This window comes from Silurus meridionalis, chromosome 26 (assembly GCF_014805685.1).
Source record: "Silurus meridionalis isolate SWU-2019-XX chromosome 26, ASM1480568v1, whole genome shotgun sequence".
Taxonomy (NCBI): Eukaryota; Metazoa; Chordata; class Actinopteri; order Siluriformes; family Siluridae; genus Silurus; species Silurus meridionalis.
In genome coordinates this window covers 6,725,995-6,748,021 of record NC_060909.1, presented here as the reverse complement: position 1 = coordinate 6,748,021, position 22,027 = coordinate 6,725,995, and the positions used below count along the sequence as shown (strand labels likewise).

Sequence of the window (22,027 nt, the reverse complement as noted above, 5' to 3'; positions counted from 1 at the left end):
TGTTTGTTTACTGATATTTCTGAGGGCTTGGAAGGATGGGAACTAACATATTCCCATGTGTGGTTTAGAATTAGGAAAATAATGCTAAAGTACCCCCTCTCTCTCTCTCTCTCTCTCTCTCTCTCTCTCTCTCTCTTTCTTTCTTTTCTCACTGTCATTTAGGAATTAGCAAGTTTGTCATTATGCATTAGTAATAAAGCATCAGTCTGCCACATTGTCCAGGTTTACTGCCAAATATATTCATGCTGTGGGAAACGTATGGAACATTTTGTCTATTTTCTCTCTCTCTCTCTCTCTCTCTCTCTCTCTCTCTCTCTCTCTCTCTCTCTCTCTCTCTCTCTCTCTCTCTCTCTCTCTCTCTCTCATACACACACACACACACACACACACAAACACACACACCCTTGCATCAGTTAACATTCTCATCTTACATTTTGTAACATCCCTTATCTACCCTTTCACCAGGGAGGCTTGTTTGTATGTTTGCATGCTGTTGTATTAAGCAAAGCCAAAGTGAGTATTTTCCTGAAGCATTAGAAGACTATAAAAACATGCAGGAATGTTAGAAGAGACTTACTAATGCGCAAGAAATTGTCACAGTATACAGTAAACAATAGAACCATGCACAAGAGTACCGAGCTTTGTTGTAAAGAATAAAGCTCAGTACTTTATTGTAAAGAATATTGCTGAATCGTTTGTGTAGAAAAACAACAATTAAACATCAACTAGGAAATTTGTGAAAATAATATTAATTATTCTAGTAGCACATCAATTTTCCAATGATTACAGTAATACATTTTTATTAGTTAATGACACTTCGTTATATTTTACAGATTTATAGCTGCATTTAATTCTATGGAATGTCCATTACTGCCATGGTGAAAGACTGACTTACAGACTCACTGACATTTAACAATTCCTCCATATATTCTAAATAAAGAATTATTTCTTTTTAATAATTCTAAATCTAATCTTATTGCAATTTTGAATTTTTTATATATTTAGATATATATTACATTAAATCTATTCATTTGAATTACAAACACATAAAAATATAGTGCCAGAGCTCCTATTATACAAAATAAACTGACACACCATCTGACCAAACAGAGTTAATAAATTAAATGTTTTAAGCTTTGTTAATGAATTCATTTATACCAGTACAGAAAAGATAAGTATGACTTGCTCAGATCTCTGCATTGAGAAATTGTAAGCAGTTTAAAACAAGATGTATTATATATTTTATTGAGGTGAAATGACTAGGATATACATTGACCCCTTACCTGTGATTTAGCTCTCATAAACGGAGCAGCAATATTACAGTATTTCTCATTTCTTTGCTTGTCTCCACTGTGACAGTTGATCTTTATGTCTGAATTATCCTGGAACAAGAAAGGACAAATGTTTTTCCAACAAAATATATTATATTAGTATGTGTAATATAATCAAGTGCATTCTTCATTCTCCTTTTCTCTGTAAATGATACAAATCAGAGAATTAATCCTAGAGTTAATCCTTTACTCTTTTTTATTAACACCCTTTAATGACATAAAGACAACAGTGGAGCCACAGATCTTCTCTCCCCAACCACACAATTTGCTTCATTAATATGACATGCTCTGAAAGAGCAAGGTGCTTTAATCGGGAACAGAATAAATAAATATATAATGGTAAAAATATATTGTTACTTTTACTTGTTAATCTTTGTAATTTATTCCATAACATTGACCCTTTGTTAAAGCTATGATTGTACCTTTATTACAATACAATAATTACAAATATGTTCAATAATTACACCTTCATTACATTCATTACTTCATTCACCTTTATTACAATGCTGGAGAACTGTAGGTTTCTGGACAATGAGATGTTGAGGTGAGCTCCATAAGCATTTTCTCCTCGGTTCTCCAAACGAACATCCAGAACCATTTTTTTCCTGGATGCCTCTATCACACGCTCAGTTTCTTCAGGTTCGGTTTGGCTAAGACACAGAGCACTGCTTACTCGAAATACCTGTCCACAAAACTGCCTAATATAGAAAAAAAGACGGAGTCTGAGTACATTTTTGGAAATGGTATGTTTTGTATTTCTGTGGTTATGTGGGAAGGGAGAATGTGTTCATACTTGCGGCTGACCAGGTCAGTCTGTGATTGTATCACCAAATCTGGAACACAGTGATCATCTTCATCACAACCGTTCCAAAAAGGAAGCTGTTTAGAAAAAAACACAAATGCAGTGGTTCATGGATCGCAATAATCATAGGACCAGGCAATGTGTCCAGACTTCTGCTTAAGGGTCTGAGTGAAGACTCTTATTTACTCATGCCAAAAATACTGTACATTTTCAACACACTCTGTACTTTAATTTTAAGTTTGCCCATTTTTAAATAAACTTTCTTTTGATTTTATATTACATCATGGTGCAGATGTTAGCAAAGAAGCAATGATCTTCAGTCGTTTAGTCTTCTTCAGTCTATACAAGAAATAAAGTAACAAAGGAAAATAAAGTCTTAATGTGAAAAGATCCACTAAGGTAAGGTAACTACTTTAAATACATGGAACCCATGACAAATACTGACATATTATTTAAAATTAGCTCACTAGTTTTGAATATGTAGGACAGACAGACAGACAGATTTGGGACAAACCTGGGTTTTGACAGTAGTTGGCCAGGTATCATCTAGCATGGGACCATTGTCTGGATCCTGTAGACCTGTTTCTACTGTGAATATAATGGGTCTGGCATAGTCTGTTGTTTCCTTTATTAGAAAAAAAAAAAAAATATGACTCAAAAACACAGCAGCTGTTTTTTCTTTTTTACAGACTTTTGGTCTCCACCAGTCTCCATGACACCATACCAAGTCTTGATTGTAAAGTGCACAGTGCATTAATATATGGTTGAACAGGAGAATGTACAGTTAAAGTACCGTAATTTCCGGACTATATAGTGCACCCATATATAAGCCGCACCCACTGAATTTGACAAAGATTTTTATTTTAAACATAAATAAGCCGCAGGTCTACACTGAAACTAATGAACTTTACGCAGGCTTTAACGAAAGACAGTGTCTGTTACATGGTGTAACGGGTGAAAACAGCAGAGCGGTATTTTGGGAACAGCCTGCTGCCATATGTTTCCGGTATTACTGCATGTGTGCAAGACCGAGGAATATGTCCTTATTCTTTTCTGATGCTCATTTCTAAGTTTCTTTGACTAACCTGTAACGCTTTTACCAAGAAAAATAAAAAAGCACGAGTTTTGGAAACCTGTCTGTGCTTATATGATTTCAGTTGCAACTGGAGTTAGTGAGCTCTCGAATCACCCAGACTCAACGTGCTACAACGGCTTGTATCTAAACAGTAGCCTACCAAGAAAGTCATTGTTCACTGTCTTCCTCCTTCCTTTCACAACTATTTCTCTCGAGAGTTTATCTTTCGGCAGCGTTGTACGTTTAGAACAACGCTGCCGATGCCGTGCAGCTCAGAACACAGGTGAGGTTCAAAACGTGGGAAAAAAATAGCGGCTTATAGTCCGAAAAATACAGTAAATACATGTGAAGCAGTTTTTAATTGATGGGCTTGAAGTGTCCAATTTATACAGTGTACAGTTCTTTAATGGTATTTGGAGTGTGTACTATGATGCAGGAGCTTACCATTACATAGAATGAGATATATTCACAGTTCTCTTGTCCAGGGTGCAGAGTAAAATTTTGTGGCTGTTGTCGGTCTGGATCGTCCATCACAGCACGAGGATTAAAACGCTTCTCTTCGATATAAGTACTGTACCAAAGACCTTTAGATAAGAAGAAGGTTTAATGAAATTGATCCTAATAATACATCAATAATCATCTAAAATCTGATTTGAGAACACAAATTATACCTACTGCATCTTACTCTAATCATTTGCTATGCATACTTTGTGTCTATTAGTGGAGTTTGTATTGTAACATCTGGTCTCTTTGTATTTTGTTATTATGCTTGCTAACATTGAAGAAATTAAGTATGTAGCTATTCTTTGTTAGCCTTAGCCTTTTCTCAAGTCGCTAATTAAATGCAGTGTGTCATGTGGTAAATTTGTGTTTGTTTTGTGAAACCTTTACTTTTGTAAGGTTTATACTTTGCTACTTGAACCTGAGAAAAGAATTTCAAGTTGTATTTCAGCCCTTGCCACAGTATTTATTAGTCAATTAAATAGACTGTGTTATTGCTAAATAATATAAATGCACATACCTAATCCACACACACAAACCCATTTTAAGTTTCCCATCATACCACATGCTCCATGACTTTTACAACTGGATCCATACTTAGATCCTTTCTCTGATCTTTGTGAAAACAATCTCCAGGCTACAATATCTGAATTATTTCCACATACTACAGTTTCAGACTCTCCTTCTACAAAGGGAGAAATCAAAACAATATTCTTCACTCAAACAACAATTTGTACCTTCCAGTTTTGCTTCTTCATAAGTAAATGCAATAGGTATATCTGTGGCTTAGTTGATGAACTCCACCAAACTCACAGAGCATGCCAATGTATTTTATGGCTATAATAAATTGTGATTTAAGGGCCACTAGAGATGGCATGAATAATACTCAGGAGACTTGAAACCTCTGAGTCTTAAATTCTCACATGCAGACATAAAAATGAACCTTCCACTGACACACAATGTAAAAACATTTACTGCATATGGAGTAAATACTATTTGTGCATTTGTTAAATTAAGCGTCGTTTTTTTGCCAACTTCAGTGACTAGATGGAAAAACTGTCTTCAGTTTATTGTGATTGGAGTAGAAAAGCGTCTGTGCGTTGTTTTTATTTTATCCATCACTTTGTTCTAGTCTGTTATTCTGTATATCTCTATAGCAGTCTGTCACAAAAATATTCCTAACACAAGGATTGCAATCAGATAAGGGAAGACATGTATTACTAGATAATACACTAAATTTAAAGTGATCAAAGTGATAAATCTTGAATCGTTTATCTCAACACAAAGCAGACTAGAAAGCCATACTCAAAATCACCCTAAACCCTTCTGGAAATTTAAAGAAAATTAGAATCAGACAAAATATCTGTGGAAAACCCAAACAAGATGTGCTGCCATGTTTACTGCCCTAGCTGTCCATTTCAGGCCAAATGCGACATCTCTCAGCGACCATTTCTTTGTCTTGTACTAATGACGAATGTGATGGGGATACTCAGAGGTCATAGTGGTTAACCCAAACCACATGTAGCTTTAGGAACTGAGGTCAAAATATGATTGGCCCTTCACATATTTTGCAAGAAATTTGTGATCAGACTGTCAGGGTCAGACCGCGGGTGGTCACAACAAGCCGCAATACTCTCAGCATTACGCTGAGGGAACAAGTGTGTTTTCACACTTTCCCATTGTGCTTCTCGCTCTTAGGAACTTACTGCGCTTAGACAAGATAATTGACTTCTTGGCTTTGGCACAGACAGGAGCACAGAGCACTGTGTCTGGAAAGCAAGATCTAAAAGACAAACATTTAAAAAATATCGCACAGTATGGGAGTGGGTCATATTCATAACCTTATTTTATAACCAGACAAGATATTTCATTTATAATAAATATGTAAGGCAGATAAAGCACTTAACCTAAATGATATGTTGCTCCAGATTTAATTTTATTGCTATTCCAAAGCAAATGTATTTCACACTTCAGCTATATCATCTACTTTTCCTAGTTTCACTCCAGTGTAACTAGTCTGTTTCCAGGTTTTTTTTATTTAAACACAAAGCCTGAGTCAACAAAGTGATCATTGATGATCAAAAGCCTACACTTTGATCAGCCGTTTATCTTCTGTTGTTATTCTTTGATCCATAAAATGTGGCAAACTCTTTCCAGTATCCCCAAGTGAACTGAGAAGATGTGAAGTTGTTTAGGTTACTGTCTCCACTAACAGATGAAAAAGGATTGCTCATAGATGTCAATAAAAAAGAGCTATTTAAGTAATTGAAGCTTTACAGTATGCAGACTGCATGGAAAAAGCTGCATGAGAAGAGCTTTTGTAAGAACACATCTGGGTGACTGTAATATAAGTCATACAATAAAATGTGACATTAAAAGAAAGACATTAAAAGGGAACAAAATGCATCAATAATTTTCAATAAGTGTATCTATTTTAGACCCTGAAAATCTAAAATAAACAATTTTGTTTTTCCTTCTCTCAGAAAGTGTTATATATTGCTCATATTTATGCAAATTTCAAGTCACTAAAATAACATTTTCCATTATTCCATTTGTTGTGAAGATCACCGACTGCCGCATGGATATATATTGTGCTCCTTTCACATGATTGGCTGATTGGATGATTGCATGAACAGGTTTATTAAATTTGCCAGAGTGTTGATATATAAAGTCAAATTAATTTTAAGTAAAATCTTGTTAGCCATTAAAATTCTATATGATTAATACATTATTTAAAATCTACTATAAATACATTTGTAATCCTTCTACAGTAATTAGTTTAGTGTCAGTCCGGATTTCCCAATGGGATTTATACTGTATATGTAATCGATAATATAATAATAAATAAAAGAATAAATAACTTTGAGGACTGACCTACTTCCTGTGTGGGTTTGATGACTGTCCTGGCAGTGACATTCAGACAAACAATAGCCGACATACAGGTAACTTCCTTTCCAGCGCGCCGACAGTCTTTGTTGAAGATGTTGACTTTGCTGGGTTCGAATCGGACAGCAGCATGGATGCGGATCACACTGCGAGACCTAGAAAATAAAGAGAGTAAAAAATAGGAAAATAGACTTGTCCTAGATCTAGGTCTCAGTTTATTCTGCCTAGGCTACTGTAACAAAATATGAAGGAATTTACTATACAGTAGCACCATATACCACTGTAAACAAAACATTCTGCAATGAACAAAATTGGAAAACATAAAACACAACACAAAAGTAATGTGAATTTTTTTTAAATCACAGCATTATCAGAAAAAGCAGATGCAAATCAAAGACTTTAGACATTTAGCCACTGTGTTTTACTTCACAGCAGCAGTAAGACCAAGACCTTCTATACTCATGAGAAAACAGAAAGTCTGTGATTTAATGAATGTTGTGGTGGTTTGTGAAATTCTCTTGCGATGTGGTCATTTTTGCAATGTTATGCATCAACTGTATCAGCCACAGTTACAATACAATGTGATGAATGAAAAATGTCCATGCATTGATTCACTGACCAGAGGAGAACAGCTGCACCAAGAGAACCAACAGCCAGATCCACCAGTCCATCACCATTCATGTCCATCTTCCCATGAATACTCCTGCCAAAATATTGCAAACCAGAGGCAAGCTCTGCTGCACTTATTCTCTGCAAGAGAGAACAAGAAATAAATATATACGGTTTAGAAATATACAGAGATTTCCTGACATTGCAGAGCAAAAATATTTAAACAATAAAGCTTAAGAAACATTATGGTAATGATCTGATATAAACCTATGCAAATGTTTCTATACCCTACCTGTTTATACTTTCTGATTATCCTGTTGCGTTGGCTGTTATAGATGTAAATGGCTCCTCTGTGCTCGTCCTCTAATGGAGCTCCTACGACAAGGTCATTAAAGGAGTCCCCATTTAGGTCAAAGACTGGCGCTAGGGCAGATCCAAACCTTGCGTTCTCACTCAGATCACTGAGCTCCAGCACCCCCTCCAGGATGAACCGGGGCTGGAAGCATACAGAAATTACTGAAAAGTCAAAACAGGTAAGTGCCAAAATATTTAAACTATTTTATTTCTACTTCTTCATAAAAAAAAAAAAATGCACATGTAAAATGTCATTTAGAGTAAAAACGATCTTGAAACCTTACCCTCTTGTATTTATCAATACTGCATGCAGAGATCTCTGAGTAAAAAAACTATTAATATACCAAGACTGACAAGGTCGAATTTATTAAATGCATCTGTATTATTACTTAAGTGTCTCTGTTTTAAGTGTGTGTCTACTGTATAGTGATGCCAGTGAGATGATATTCACAGTGCTTTTAAAAATCAATTAGTCATCTAAAAACTGGAAAAAGATTGAAAGAATGGTGCAATTCCTCAGAGCAAAAACACAATATGTCAGCCAAGTATTTGGGAGTGCAATTAGCCATATGCATCCCTTCTTTAGTGCTCTCATTTTATATACTACTCTACGACTATAAGCACATGAGGTAACTTGTTTTTTGAGGTAGAAGTTGAAAAGGATGGGGCGGTCGGGGGAAGGGAGTGTAAGCAAGATGAATAGTGTAGATGGGGAAAGAAACATAAGCCTCTGGGGGTTTAATTGATATATATTTAGGATGTAAAGCCTATGGAGAGTGCTATTTTTTGGTATGAAAACAGCAATAGATCTCAAACTAGTTACCTAAGGGCAAGTTCACTGATAAAGTACATATGCTTAAAATCTGTTGAAAGCAAATTTACCTGTAGTCTTCAACTGTGCATCTGTTCTGAAGCTTTAAAAGATATCCCACAGACAAGTGCATTAAATATGAACCATATCTTTTCCTAATCTTTCTTAGCTTCGTGCTCACTTCTCTGTCTTCGGAAATATACTTGAACTGAAGAGTAGCATGCGACTGTTACTTCCCAGCCTTTTCAAGCTATTAGTAAAGTTCTTTTGCTTGACAAGCTGCAGGTAATTATGCTTGAAAGAGCAAATGTTTTCCTACTGAGTTCAATGTGCACTTGTAGCCTAATGAAGACACGGTATGCTCCTGGCATGAGCCACAAGATGGCAGGTGCCAAAGGCCTGTCTCTGTGCTGGCTCATATATGAGAGGATATTAACGAGGGATTCTAATAAAGACACACTTTCAAGTTTTGACTCAGTTTGTTTTTGTTTTTCATCAATAAACAAATTCTATACTGAGTAATGACATGTTTACCATAATGACCCTACGTTTTCCATCCAGTTTTCCATCTCAGGCGCTCCTCACATGTACTCAGTGTGGAATCAATGTTCAGTGTTTACCTGTTCAGTAACGCGGTAGATGTACACCTTGCCCCTTTCCCAGCCTCCGCTGAAGAACATTGGTGCAGCAACAAGCAAGTTATCTGTGATTCCGTCTCCATCGAGGTCCAGAGCAGCAATCTCACTGCCATAATATGAGCCAATCTACAGACAGTCAAAGGATTAGAGCTAAAATGTGGGAAACCGCAGGAATGTTCATACACCAACTACAAACTTTATATTTATACATTTTGCTAATATTTGGAAAAGACAGACCTTGGAATGATTTGTACACATAAACATATTTGAAGTTTAAACACATTAAGAAAATGAATATGCCACATGATTTTTACACAATCTCAGAGTGGATTGCACAACAACATCTGATTCCTAAAGTGTTTGTGTGTGTGAATGGGCATGTATTTAGCATTTTATGGGGTTTCAGCGTATCCATAATGAGGTTTTCGATGGAAATAGCCCCTAAAAAAATTAAAAACAAGTGTGCATGTGCATGCGTGTGCGTATGTAGATGCATTATTTTTATATCTTTGTGTACCAAGACAAACGTCCCCATCATGAAAAGAATACCTGACAGTTTTAGCATTTGATGATTTTATTTATTTATTTATTTTTTAATATAAAAGAGCAAATGTTACTGAGGTTAATGTTAGGGTTAGATAGGTTAAGTCCTAGGATCACATTAATTAGCTTAATTAATTAATATAGAAGTGGAAAGTAATCACAAGAATAGTAAGACAAATGTGTGTATGTATTTTTGCTGCATGCACATTTGTATGTGTAACCTTGTCTATGTTTTATATTAGGCCCTGTGATTGAAAACATGTGGGATGTGTTCCGTAAATGTGTGGAGTCTAGACTGCATGAGATGAAGGGCGATTACAATATGACAGTGTGAGAGATTTTGGATTTGTACGCTAAACACAGCACATTATTCTTTGCTACTGCATCATCAATGTGTTTATCTATTATTTGATTCCATTAATCAGAATTAGAATTCTGCCAATTTTTATTGATTTATTAATTTGACAGTTTTTTTTTTTTTTTTCGGTTTAAAAGAATTGTTAATGCATCCACTCTTAAACTAAGGTTTAATTTTAATTGGGATACATCACTCCAATAGATGGTCTTTGCATAAAACTCACTGAAGCAAATAAATGCAAGAGAATGTGACAGTTCCATTGTGAGTATAGTTTTGGTAAAGTGAGTTTCATAATTCTTAATTTTTTTTTTTTTATTAATGCCAATGAACGATTTTCTGTATCTGGTATGAATAATAAAATGACCTGATATAAACATAAATTTTGTTTGATAGACAGTGTAGAAAAGTTAAATAGAAGTCAGTCAAATTTGATATAAAAATGTATATCAATTTAGCAATTGCTGCAAACTGCCACAGAACAGACACAAGAAACAGCATATAATAATAATAATAATAATACATAAAAAATTAGAATAATGAAGTATACTCTCCAAATATTTCAAATCTTCAGATAAATTTGTGCTTATTCATGTCCATGAGGTAAACTCCTACCTGATGTCCCTTGAGTGAATGCAGGATAGTGAGCTCTCCCGTGTTCTTTAGGCTGAAGACAATCACTTTGCCTGTGTGGTTAAAACGCGGGGCTCCAGCAACATACAGCTGTCCACTGCGTGCTGACACCACTGAGGTCACTGTGTAACCTAAAACAATCATGAATATAACTATCAATATAATCCAATAGGACAGATCCATAAAAAGAAAATGGTTCAGTGAGTACAGAAATGTTGGTTAATTTTTACTTTAATTAAATTTTTGGGGGAAATAATGTATGAAGCAAATATTTAAACTCAAATATATAAACTTTTGAGCTGAAAAGTGCTGCAGGAGAACATAGATCCAAGTCCCTGCAAACCCAATTAGAACTCTGTAATCATTTTCTCATCTGTGTCAGTCTGGCACACACATATCTGGGAAAGATTGGGCTTTTACACTTGCGATAATGACTGGGTACACTGGCCTGCATTGCAAAAAAAGATGAAGAGAGCTAGAGAGTGAGAGAGAGGTGATGATAGATGTTGTTCAAGTAAGATGGCAGAATTTGTATGCAGAGCTGGGGCTGTGATGAAATTCTATAACTTCTGCACATTTTAATGAGATTCTGTGACAAACAACGAGTAGTGTTCAAATGTATTGAAAGTAAAAACAATAGATAGATAGATAGATAGATAGATAGATAGATAGATAGATAGATAGATAGATAGATAGATAGATAGATAGACAGACAGACAGACAGACAGACAGACAGACAGACAGACAGACAGACAGATATACAAGTTATATAATACAAGGTTCCTTATAAAAAAACTAAATTTTAAAGCAGCTTAAAATTGAGGGGGAATATGATTTACGTACAGAGCTGAGTGGTTGAAACTTTGCCTCGGGGCCCAACAATGGTTCTTACTGACAGTCATGGAATATGAACTTTCCAATCACTAGCACTTTAACCACAAAGCACTTATAGCCCGCAATAGTAATTTATTCAGTCCATTGTATAGCTGAGTCAGTGATCTTATTAGGAAAAGGAAGAGAGAAGACCTTACCCAAGTAAGCTCCATGGTTTTTCAGCTCTTCAGGAAACTCCTGTGCATAGGAGGACTTTGATGGAACCACTTTACCATGCCGGGTCTCCTTTAACACAGCTCCATTCCAATCGTATGCTCCAACTGCCCCAACAAGAATCCCATCCTGCAAACACACCGTGACATCGACTTCAGAAAACCACCTACATGCATTCTATTTTCTCAACACTCAATAGAGCATTATTTCTAAAAGAAAAATAAGTAGAAGCATCCATCTGCATTTGTTTCTGAGGTTCTAAAGTCCTAAAGCAAATTTTAATGACTCATGAGTGCATATCTAATTGCTGTAATTAATTACTATAAAAGACCAATCATTAACCTTTGTCCAATTCTTATTTACAGTAATTCGAATCCAATAGCTATATGACTGCTTGCCACTATAAAGTCTTGTGAAGGTCATAAAACAATTTTTTCCTGACATATTTCACAGTGTTTGTGCTGCTCTATGCCATGCATGAATTCTCTGAAGCAGTAAAGCTGAACTGGCTGCACAGCCACTGCACTTTTTCCAGTGGTTTGTGAATAGCAAAGCACCACAAATACCCCGAAACCCACTGGAACAGTTTCTAAATCAATATTACAGTAATCCACTAACTTCGCTTCTTATTCCAGGACATAATTCCTGGAAAGGTCAGGCATGTGTGAGGAAAACTATTGCCATGGAAACTGTGCAAATTCAAAATAATTCAAATTTGTAGTGAAAAGTTTAGCCATTTTTATTTGATGGCTGAGAAGAATGCAAAGTCTAAATGCAAACCATACGCAACAGTGAACAGTAACATTGCTAGAGCTTCTACAATAACTATATAAGACTATAAAACCTGAACTGTTGAGTTCAGAGAAATAGAGCTGCTTATATTCAGTATATATATATATATATATATATATATATATATATATATATATATATATATATATATATATATATATATATATATATTCAGTATTCAGACTATATATATATATATATATATATAAAACTCACACTGACTAGCATTAGACGTTACTAAAATACGAAAATAAACACATTTCACTACAAATATTTGCTCTCACAAATTTATGAGAGCAGGTGGTATTTTTTATATAGATAAAGCTTGTGGGGGAAAAAGCAAAACCAGGTTAACTAGCGAGTCGCTAATTAATGTATTTAACATTCATTAATTCATCCTTAGTAACTCTCTGGTCAGTATTATAGAGGTTCTAAATATACTACCATTCAGTTTGTTAGTATTTTAAGAAATTTGATAAATAAATTTGTTTGGAAATGTAATGAATAGGTACAACTAAAAACTAACTGCATGAGCAGGAATAAAATTGTACTGTGCAAATCTTTTGAGTGATGTAAACGAGACTGAGGAACTGTCAGAGCCAGAATTTACATACTGCGTTGACAGTGCTGACATTTTTACCTCTCTGGTTTTTCCAATGTTTCCAGGTGCAAAAGGTTGTTAAAATTAGAAATAAACATGACCATGGCCACTTCAGATTTAAATCTAAAACCAGATGTAGATACAGAAAAACAAACAAACAAACAAACAAAACAGGCTAGTCAGATAAAAATGTTCTTACAAGTAATCACTTGAGAATGTAAACCATATGCAAGGTTCCATCCATTGGTAGGATATTGGCATGCAAAATTATTACCAAGTAAGATAAACAGAATTATGCTATGAATCAGCACTATTTGATTGATGTTTTTTATTTAATTGCTATGGAGTTAACAAACACCTGGCTGACTTTCTTACTCCATTATTTAGATGTTCATGCGTCATTAGTTATCGTATCTAACTAAATGTTTGGTGTGATTAGATTGTGATTAGAATAGTTAAATCCAGCTTTTTTATGAAGTTGGACTGTTTACAGCTCAAAGTGTGAGAACAGTTCAACTATTTCTAGTAATGGCATTTGGTACAAAGAATTTTCATAATTAATATAACTCTAACTGCCTGTTTGGTCCTGTATTGAGTTAAACCTTGCACATGTCACTGATGACTGAAGAACATAAATAAGCAATTAAGACCACATGGAACATTGGACTATGTGTGCCCAGAGCCATATTTTTATAAGCCAGATCCCAGTTCCAGTGAAACCATCTGAGCATTAGTGGGACAGTCCTACAGCTCGGAGATTCTTTCCAATATGTTATCCTTCTTGTCAACATTCAGGTGGCTTTTTATTAAGCAAGTGCTATTCCAGGCATTTGGTTTACTGATGGATGAGATTTTAGCCTTCTCAGCCTTACCAGATGCAGTTTTCCTATGAATTTTGTTCCCACAAAAATCAAACGATTATATATACAAATTATTCTGACAGCAGGTCGGGCCTCATTTGTGGTGATGAATTGGAAAAAGGGAGCAGTTGCATCAGCAGTGTGACTTAGATGCTAAAATGAAGATATGTAGTGTTCCAGCTAGCAATGAGACTTTGGAAAGAAAACAACAGGTACAGTCTGGAATGTGCTTTTGGTTTTTGGATGAATGGCTGCTGATGGTTACAGTAGGGAGTGTGGAATTCTCGAGGACAAGCCAGCCAGCTGTGTCAACTTGTGAGCCAAAGATTCTCACTGTAGTATCAGCTGCAGGCCGAAAAGAAAAATGCAGTGGGGAAAAAAATGACCGACTATGTCTCTCTTGTAAAACACTTCCTCTTCTACTCTCTACTATTCCTCCCCAGGGAACAAGAAGCAGGGTCATTTTATTCACGTCTTCTGGAACGGAAAATTGGAAAAAATCGTCTGTGCATCATAAGGGATAGACAGAGGGACTCATAGATCATGAGGATCTCAAATTCCTCAGAAAGGATGGTGAGTGAATTTAGAAAAGGATGGTAAATTACGAAAATTTGGAAAACCAGCTTATGTACTAAAGGAATGGAAAAGGTCATACAAACAATGGACAAACAAATAGAGATGCTTACCTCAACAACATGTGTGGAGAAACCAGCCTGAGACATCTGGAGACCAAATGCTGTCCCGTTCTTACTGGTACCTAGAATTTGAGCCAATAGAATGCTTAGAAGGAGGTGACGATCGCCTTTCCCGGCTTACAACTCCCTACACAGTATTTCAGCTTGTCCTAGAGCATCTTATGATGAGTTATTAGACAGAACATATTTCACAGTGAAAACAGAGTGCTTAAAAGTTGCTCCAAAGAGATTTACACTGTAGCCCACTGCAGAGTGCAAAAGTTCTACAGACTGCGGTGTTTCAATATAGTGTTGATATAAAGCATTGCACTGTGCTGTGCCCTTATCACTACCTTCCAAACTGAATATCCTCTCCCCCAAAGCATCCACGATATCTTTCAAGGCAGCTTCATCAGTCACATTGAAAAAATGCTTATCATCTGGATCAGTGGCAATGTCTTTGATTTCTTTGAGAAAAGCCTTGGCATCAATTCCTCTACGATTGTAGTAGCCAAGGACCTGGAAGGAGTGTAGAGATTTAGAGAGAACTGATAAAGAGAAAACAATGACCACAACAAGCAAACAGCTAAGCAAACATTGTCCAAACTCATTTTTGTTATCTATATAAATCATTTGAAGACATGCTAACTCAACATACTTTATTCCTTATTCTATTGTTATCTACCTTGGATTGAGACAGTGCCCTAAATTATAGCAAATAATTAGTTTATTGAGTTATTGAGAAGTTTATTAAGAAATTATCTAGTTTAATGAGTTAACTAGATAGATTTATATACTATATATAAAATGTGAGAGAAACATGAAGAAGACTCACAGCAATGGCATATCGAACAATGCCATCTTTCTCACAATCCTCTATGACCTGCTTCAGGTTGGGGCTGTCGTGTGATTCTCCGTCTGTTATGACAATCATGACCTTCTTGGCTCCTTTTCTTCCACCTTGTTTAAAAGCCTGAGATCTAGAAATAAGTGTGAATTTAGCAATCAGATCCCTGAAAGATTAGAAATCTAGCAGTTAAATTGCATGTACTGCAGTTTCACATGCTCACTATATATATATAAATGTAGGAGGTAATACCTCACAAATCCTGCAATGTACATTGAATACATTGAATACAACTTGCATAATACCTTACAATCTTTGGAACCAAGCCTGTATAAAGAATTTCATAATAAACATTTTATAAATACATTAACAATAACTGTTTACATAATGTATTATATTACCCTTAATGTAATCCTATTAAGTAAAACACTACTTGCTGATGAAATCCTAAATAAAAAGCACTTGTTGTACAGGTAACCTTAACCAGCCTGTCTTTTTACATATCAAAACATGAGAGTGGGCGCACACCTGGATGCATGGATCACGGACTACCTGACAGGCAGATGTGTGTTTGGGGGACTTTTAATATAACTCAGAGACCTGTCACATGCAAAAGATCCCGGCCTACACTGCTAGGAGGGGACAGGAGGACGCCTCACATCTGGACAACCTGATAAGTAAGGCGAGCTAAGTTGTGGGCTCAGAGGTGGATAGCCTGACATCAGTGGCAAAGAGATGGGCACTGAGCAATCATGACAATCCACTGCATCCACTGCACAACATAATCTCCAGGCACTAGATCAGCTCCAGTGACAGGTTGCTGTCACTGCCCTGCTCCACTGAAAGACTGAGGAGGTTGTTTTTCCTCGATGCCATGCAGAGCTCTTAATTCTACTCGGAGGGGAAAAAATGTCAGTGCTTACATTCCTCACTCTTCTGAACAAAGGACCTCCTAAAATATACTGACTTGCACAGGACCTGTTAAAAACACTTAGATTTGCACAGGACTTTGTAATTTTTTTAATTTAACTATTACTCTTTTTTCCTCTATTCTTTAGTATTTATTGCATGCCTTATTGCCAAAGTTTGCTGTAATTTGTAAATTTTCCATTTGGATGATTAAAGTATTTATATATCTATCTACTGTATCTAAAACACTATGTATTAGGGTATGCTGTAGTACCGTGCTACATTGATGCCTAATGCCGTGTTGGTCTCCTCGCCGCCCCTCTGATCTATTTTTCGAGCAGCCTTCACCACATCCTCTACTGAACGGTAATCATTTAGCTGGAACTCAGTCACCACCTTTTCTCCATACTGAACAACACCAACCTACCATGGGCACACACACACACACACACACACACACACACACACACACACACACACAGCAAATATTTCATGTATAATTGTTTGATATAGATATACAGTACACTGGTGCACTTGTGCTAATATTGTGGTTTTAGAGTTCACAGAGAGCTTAGAGTAAAGTTTTTTCAGTTGGATGACATAATTATTATTCATTTGTTTTTACAAAATATACCTGGATCTGCCCTGGTCCAATGTAAAATTTCTGCAGGATATTGATGAGAAAGTCTTGCACTTCATACCACGGATAAATAGAATTAGATCCATCCAGAACTATAACGATATCCATGTAAGTCTCACATCCTAACAAAGAAAACAAAAAAACATTTGCAATCAAGGGACAATTTGCTAATTAGAATGTTGTGACTCAAATTCGAGTTTTGTTTGGAAACCCAACAACTGCAAGCAGAGACTATTTCTAGGCTGTCAGTTTCCACAAACTCAAGTGTGTGATGACTTTCAAGCTTTTTAGCTTTTAAATGTTTCAGGAACGGAATCTTTTTGATTACTCTCATCTCGAAAATTGGCTTGCTCGAATGCTGGCCATGATCAAAAGTGGAATCTAGGAATACCAAACAAAAGAAGGTTGCCTAGTTAAATCAAGGTGCAGGGGGTGTGCAGGTGTGCTGAGCTTACTTTGGAAAGCTGGAGCGATGGTACGTGAAAATTTAAAGCTGGCATTGACTCTGGAGCAGATTCCTGTGCTATAGTAGGAGCTACCACATTCGTAGGACCAGAGAGGACCACACGCCTGCAAGTCAAAGAGTTCTTTCAGTTTTCCTGCACATTTCTATACTCAGATATACACTTTGCTATCTAACAAAAGACATGCCAACACATACCATGGCTGCATATACACATATATAAATAGAACCTCATCTCTATATAGAACATTAGTAATGAATGTAAAAATACAAAATATATATTTATATTTCCATTCTAATGAAGCACTTAACTCATAATCCAAACCAAAAGGGCAGTTGCTGTAATAAATCTCTTTATTAAAATACTGTGTGTACTGTGTCATGTGAACATATAGTATTTCTTATACTCATGTATTTAATTTTACAAAATGAGCAATATATATTATGCATTGTTGAAAGTTTAGTCATATCAATGCATAATCAAATGAAAAGTCTATGCACACTCTTGTTTACTTACAGTATGTGCGCTATATTGAATATTTTGGGCATTCTTAACCTCAAATTATTTTATCTGAGTAAGCAATTTGTTTCAGAATGGTGAAATTATACACATCATATTATACACATATAAAAATATAATCTGCACAAGCAGCTGCCCTTTTTCATTTATCAGGACAAAGAACGATGTCCAGGGAAATTACCTACAGTACATTTATTATTGATATATGACAAATGTGAACATTTTTACTCTTTAACTCACCACAAAGCTGTTGTCTTTGGGATTAGAAGTGAGCGTCATCCCTAGTCTCATTTTATCCTTACGTTCGGAGACATTTGTTAAAGATATCTTTCCTTAAACAAAAAACATAAATGCAGGATTAGACAAATTTCTAAAATACAAGGCAAAAAAAATATGAGAGCCTATGCACCCTAAATGCATGACCACATCAGATATGTACCATATATAATTTTCACAGTGTGTCTCGCCAGTGGCAGTTAAATCCACAGCATGCAGACTCTGTAAACTATATAACACCCACACAAACACACACAGTGTCATCCATATATACAAACCTATACAGCTGTGTGTCACACGCAGAAACAGATGTGCAAATGTATATATACAAAGGAAAATATAAATCATAGTGATGGTCCCCCCTATTGCTTTTTACACCAAAAGCTGGCTGCTAACTTTTTACCCAGGACCACAATCGTAAGATTCACCCAGTTATTAAAGGGTGTTTTGTGAAATATTAACTCTGGTACAGTAAAGACTTTTGATTCCTTAAAAGAGTATTTCCATAATTAACTAACAAGTTCAAACCAATATAATGTGTAGTGTGTAGTTGAGTACCTAAATTGAGCCTTGTGCAGCTGGGGCCTGGGTTTCTTCTGTTTAAGGAACATTTATACACATCACCTGTCTGATGCTGGCCATTCATTTCCAACGGAGCTCCAACCAACAACCTTAAGAAAGAATACAGAATTGGAATGTTTTACTGTTAGTTATAAAGATTTATATGTCTGTCATACTTGTTCAAGTTTGAATATGTTTGTATAACCCCAAAATTCCACTTAATGCTAATCAGGTTCATTGTTGTTTAAATGAGGCTATACAAGTTTGTGTATATTTGTAAAAGAACCAACTACATTTGCTTTCCGAGTTCTTGGGGACAAAACCACTTCAGTATTGGTACAGGTATAGGTAACACCTATTTCAGGTTTAACTCTGATTATGGACATTTGTCACACATAACATATTTTTGAATAGATAAGTGATTTTTACATTAAACTGCTTGGCCCTGATCAGGGTAATGGTGGATCCAGAATCTATAATTTCCACTTGGAAAATATGATCTCAGCCGATCCACCTACAAGCATGCTTACTGGGATGCGAGAAGAAACCAGAGAATTCTGAGGAAACTCATGCCAACTCAGGGAGAACTTGCCAAACTCTGCATAATTCCAGTAGCCTAAATTTAGGATCAAACCAGGGAACCTGAAGTGAGGCATTATAGCATTTTAGTCTTTCTATGCCATCATTCTGCTCACAATATACCCTGTCGCATATTGTTCCATACCTTCCTAGTTTTGTCCTAAAAACCTTTTGCACTTTAGACTATAATCTAAGAAAATAGGGTATTAGACATTAAGACAATGTCTGTTGTGAAAAGCGCTATAGAAATAAACTTGACTTGACTTGACTATTAGATTATGCTATTTTCCTGCCTGTTAAACTCACTATTTGGAAATCAACAAAAAGATCCAGGTCAGATATTATGTGGTTATCAGTAGACTGCTTGCTCTTTGCTCGGTAAATGTTACCAGGTATTTTTTTTTGCTAGAGTTAAAAAGAAGAAAGAAAACTATCTAATACCATCACTAAAAGATCTTAATTTCTCCCAACAAAAAATGGCTTAGTAGACTAATGTGTATGCAGATTGAGGTCCAATTTTATGTACTTTATCTGTATAAATGTGTGTGAAAGATTGTGTGATATGTAAGGCTTTGTATCTGTGTGTTATTATCCCCATTATTCCAGCTTGCAAAAATGTTAAAAGGAAAAGAAAAGACACACAAATAAGCCGCCATGGATCAGTGCCTAGACACACAATATTGGTAAAAAAAACTCTTTTGTGACAGGCACATATCAGGTCTCATGTTAAATTAAAAATCAAAAACAGGAATCATTTCACCTTTTATTGAGTGTGTCTCTATGCATTTCTATGTAGCAGATGCCAAATCTTTTAGGGTTCTTAAAGAATGAAGAAAATCCTTTTCCAGCTTAACATTACATGATTTGTTTAGGTCACTGTGCACCTATAAATGTCAGCAAATATCTTTATAAAGTACTAAGTTCAGAGGGAGTACCAAATGTTAGGCCTGAGAGTGCTGTCCCTTTCAGTAATGTATTTTCTCCACTGAGAAGAGAGACCTTGCACCTTTGGAGGATCTCAGAACCCAAAAGAAAAACAACTGAGACAGCAGCAAAGCAATGTTAGCTGAAAGTGTTTTGTAGAGCAGAAAGAGAACAAAAAGTTTCTTTCTTCTGGAAAAGCCTGAGGATCTTATAACTTTTGCCTGCATTTTATTTAGAAGGAAAAGCCCTGCCAGTAAATGTTTTTTTTTTTTATTTAAGGAAAAGCTTTTGTCCATTTCACACACCAATGACTATTTTCTCCCTGTTCAAAGTTGTCTAATCTTTCAAAGCTTTCTTACTCACTTAAATAAATTGTTGAAGTATATTTGGGCCAGACACCTAATAAAACCCGAGGTCTGGTGCTTAGCAAACCATGTGCCACTTAAATCTAGATCATTCATAATGATGACAAATGGTTTGGCATTTTAGCAGGCTCCAAACATGTTTAAACATGTCACGCACATGAACTGTTTGATGATGTTGAGGGGCCTCATATGAAAGACAGAAGGAATTAATGCTATACAATTGTCTCTTTAGTAGTGCAGATGCCAGTAGCTAAGTGGACTGATACTCGATACTTGTTCAGATACAGATTGTTAATACAGATACAGAAGTTGGCACACAAGCCAGGGGTCACATATCAGGCCCCTTAACCCAATAAAACAGTTCAGTACAATGTACTATAATCCTTTTCTGAAAAACTAGACAGACATTACTTAAACAATGTCCCCAGGTCTGTTAACAATCTTAACAAAATGGATTTAACTGGTGCTAAAATTTTGATGGCCATGAATATTGTGATTATTACTGACATTTTTGCTGTCTCTGGCACTTTTATTTTACCCAGGAAAGTTCAAGTCAGGATATCAATTCCTGAAACCTGAATTACTGAGAGAGAGAAGGCTGCTATTTTTTTGCATTGATGTATGGCTCCTTTGCAACATCCAGGCCAAAGAAATGGCAAGCTGTTAAACCATTTAGAGTGTAACTCATTAGGGTCAAGTGTTCTTCATGTACCGCTGCTACCGAGAGGCCAAAAGCACACCTTTGCTGTATGAGTAACAAAATCCATCCATGTTCTCAGAGAAAATCTTGGCTTAGAGAAGAATGCAATGAGGCAGAAAGAATTAATGCACTCTGAGTGTTATTCCCATTAGCACATAGAAGGATATGAAGCCTCACTTCTCAGGTATCAAAAATGCAAGTGTTGAGAGTGACAAGCTCTTAAACACACACACACACACACACACACACACACACACACACACACACACACACACTTACTCACTCACTTACACATACAGTACATCACAATAAAAAGACCCCACAATCTCCAAATTGTGGTCTGAAACTCTGCATGAGTTAAAGAAAAGAACTATTATAAGACATTATAGACATTTTCCACGGCTCAGAAACAAAAACTGGCCCCAAGAAAACTTTGGAAACCAGCTCCTTTTTATTTTCTGTTAGCTAACAAAACTAAAAGTTACTGCATAATTATATTAGTGTACAAAGATATTACTTCTACATTCTTTACTATCAATGCTGTAGTACCAAGTACTTGATTTAACATGATGTTTTTACTGAGATAACCAGTTCAAATGGATGCCAATTAATATACAGATAATAAAAGATAACTGTGGAACTTGATTATTTTAAACTAGATTTATTGGTGTGGATGATTTGGGCAGTGGATGCATCACAGCTATTGTATAATCCAGTTTATTTACCAAATA

The 22,027-nt window shown here is 35.8% G+C and overlaps 1 protein-coding gene across 3 annotated transcripts in view; it reads right to left on the bottom strand.

Moving 5' to 3' along the window:
- itga11a (integrin, alpha 11a) overlaps positions 1 to 22,027 on the bottom strand; it is a 48,457-nt gene that overhangs the window by 10,434 nt on the left and 15,996 nt on the right. For all 3 annotated transcript variants that reach the window (XR_006924589.1, XM_046840755.1, XM_046840756.1), the window contains exons 3-21: positions 18,726 to 18,838; positions 18,132 to 18,223; positions 17,364 to 17,478; positions 16,903 to 17,030; positions 16,543 to 16,691; positions 15,348 to 15,492; positions 14,866 to 15,031; positions 14,525 to 14,595; positions 11,570 to 11,714; positions 10,521 to 10,669; positions 8,990 to 9,133; positions 7,497 to 7,700; positions 7,215 to 7,345; positions 6,584 to 6,750; positions 3,653 to 3,792; positions 2,648 to 2,758; positions 2,125 to 2,210; positions 1,825 to 2,029; positions 1,284 to 1,382 (exon numbers count right to left, since the gene is read on the bottom strand). Coding sequence is in view for 2 of the 3 variants with exons in the window: in XM_046840755.1 (XP_046696711.1) it covers positions 1,284 to 1,382; positions 1,825 to 2,029; positions 2,125 to 2,210; positions 2,648 to 2,758; positions 3,653 to 3,792; positions 6,584 to 6,750; positions 7,215 to 7,345; positions 7,497 to 7,700; positions 8,990 to 9,133; positions 10,521 to 10,669; positions 11,570 to 11,714; positions 14,525 to 14,595; positions 14,866 to 15,031; positions 15,348 to 15,492; positions 16,543 to 16,691; positions 16,903 to 17,030; positions 17,364 to 17,478; positions 18,132 to 18,223; positions 18,726 to 18,838 (2,560 nt within the window). In the remaining variant the exon portion in view is untranslated. The remainder of the gene's footprint in view (positions 1 to 1,283; positions 1,383 to 1,824; positions 2,030 to 2,124; positions 2,211 to 2,647; positions 2,759 to 3,652; positions 3,793 to 6,583; positions 6,751 to 7,214; positions 7,346 to 7,496; positions 7,701 to 8,989; positions 9,134 to 10,520; positions 10,670 to 11,569; positions 11,715 to 14,524; positions 14,596 to 14,865; positions 15,032 to 15,347; positions 15,493 to 16,542; positions 16,692 to 16,902; positions 17,031 to 17,363; positions 17,479 to 18,131; positions 18,224 to 18,725; positions 18,839 to 22,027) is intronic.